At 42.3% G+C, this 1,887-nt stretch overlaps 1 protein-coding gene across 1 annotated transcript; it reads left to right on the top strand.

The window, feature by feature from the left end:
* Positions 1-263: 263 nt before the first annotated feature.
* Positions 264-1,546, top strand: LOC148208928 (uncharacterized). Its single transcript, XM_088117375.1, has 4 exons — positions 264-506; positions 701-871; positions 998-1,080; positions 1,177-1,546. The coding sequence occupies exons 1-4, from the start codon at positions 264-266 to the stop codon at positions 1,544-1,546; spliced, it is 867 nt and encodes a 288-aa protein (XP_087973501.1).
* Positions 1,547-1,887: the final 341 nt, after the last annotated feature.

The following is a 1,887-nucleotide window of genomic DNA, read 5'->3' on the forward strand; positions in this document are numbered from 1 at the left end:
AGGTGATAAAGTTTGTTTGTCAACGGAGGACATTGCGGTAGGGAGTACTTTTCGATTAAAAGAAGATTTGTAGTTCAAACTCTCGGTCTACACAATGAAGATGAATTTTGAATATCGCATGAAGAAGTCGACAAAAAGTTTGTACAACTGTCTGATTCATCGAGGATGAGTGCAAATGGAGCCTTTGTTCAAGGAAAATTAAAGGTTCAGATACTTTCCTTATCTCTACATTTTATGAGGTGCACAGTTGCATTCATGAGGTAATGAAACATGACCACCGGCAAGCTCGAAGTCGTGTGGTGGATCAGATTATAAAGTCAACCTTTGAGGATGTAAGTCGTCGTTATAGACCGAAGGATATTGTTAATGACATTCGGAAAAATTACGACATTAACATCCGATATGAAAAGGCGTGGCATGCGAGAGAAAGGGCTTTGGAACTACTAATGGTGTCGCCGAAGAAGTCGTACACCCTTTTGCGTAAATACGGTGAGGCGTTGAAATCGGTGAACCCAGGCACGATATTTTCATTGAAGTTGGAGGACGATAAATATTTCCAATATGCATTCATGGCCCTAGGCTACTCTATCCGGGGGTTTAAAAGTTGCATTCGAGCCTACTTGTCATCGACGGTGCACATCTGAAGGGAAAATATAAAGGTGTGATATTGATAGCCTCCTTTGTTGATGGTAATAATCAGATATATCCACTTGCATTTGGAATCGTAGACAGGGAAATAGACAACTCATGGACTTGGTACTTGGAGTGGGTGAAGAGTTGCATTGGAGACGTTGAAGGATTGGTGTTTGTGTCTGACCGACACCGAACCATTAATAACTTTGTGACTTTTGTCTTCCCCACTGCTGAACAGGTTAGTTGCATGTATCACGTGTAGATGAACTTGAATGATAAGCTCAAGATTGAGGGCGTGGAATGGCTATACCTCCTAGCAGCTAAGACACTCAAGAAGTCTACCTTCAGGTATTATTGGAATCAGCTTGCGGGATTCCCAGAAGTGCGAAAGTACTTGGAAGAACTCAGGTTCGATAAATGGTCACGTGCATATCAACCTGGGTTGAGGTACAATCAGATGACAACAAACATTGCAGAGTCCCTCAATGCAGTTCTAGTGCATGCATGATATTTGCTTGTCACTGCACTATTAGAATATTGTAGCGATCTTCTAAAACAATGGTTTTACGAGCGGCGGACGTACGCATCGACCAGAGCATCCATTCTTACTGATTTTGCTGAGGAGATTGTTAAGGGTGCAGTGGAGCAGGCCCGAAGACATACGATTAGACCGATTGATAATTACGAGTATGAGGTACACGATGGTAGCAGCAAAGTGCGTGTCAACTTAAACAGTAAGAGTTGTACGTGTAAGCAGTTTGACTACTACCAGATCCCGTGCTCCCACGCTGTCGCTGCCGCCATGCATCGTAATGTTAGTATATATACGTCGTGTTCGTCGAAGTATAAATTAGAAACGCTTCTTAACGCATACGTCGAACCAATCTACCCATTGGGTTATGTGGAGGACTAGCCTTTACCCGACGACTTTGTTGAGTACACCATCGAGCCTCCAAAGTTCGTTGCGAGAGTTGGAAGACGGCAAACAATACAAATGCCTTCAGCAGGCGAGCCTCAACAGATACATAAATGCAGCAGCTGTGGAATGCAAGGTCACAATAGGAAAACTTGCCGCCAACCATAACGAATAACCGAGTCTTAGTTCGATGTATGACTTACTTATCCATGTATTTTATTTTTTGTGTACTGGAAACTGATCGTCATATATTTGGGCGAAATGTTGATAAAATTTTGCCTTACTTAATTTTGAGAGGTAATTAATGTATGTTATCGGGCAGGATGTTGATATTCTCG

Source organism: Momordica charantia (assembly GCF_013281855.1).
Source record: "Momordica charantia cultivar OHB3-1 chromosome 9 unlocalized genomic scaffold, Mcharantia_2.0 BLBB01000009.1, whole genome shotgun sequence".
Classification (NCBI taxonomy): Eukaryota; Viridiplantae; Streptophyta; class Magnoliopsida; order Cucurbitales; family Cucurbitaceae; genus Momordica; species Momordica charantia.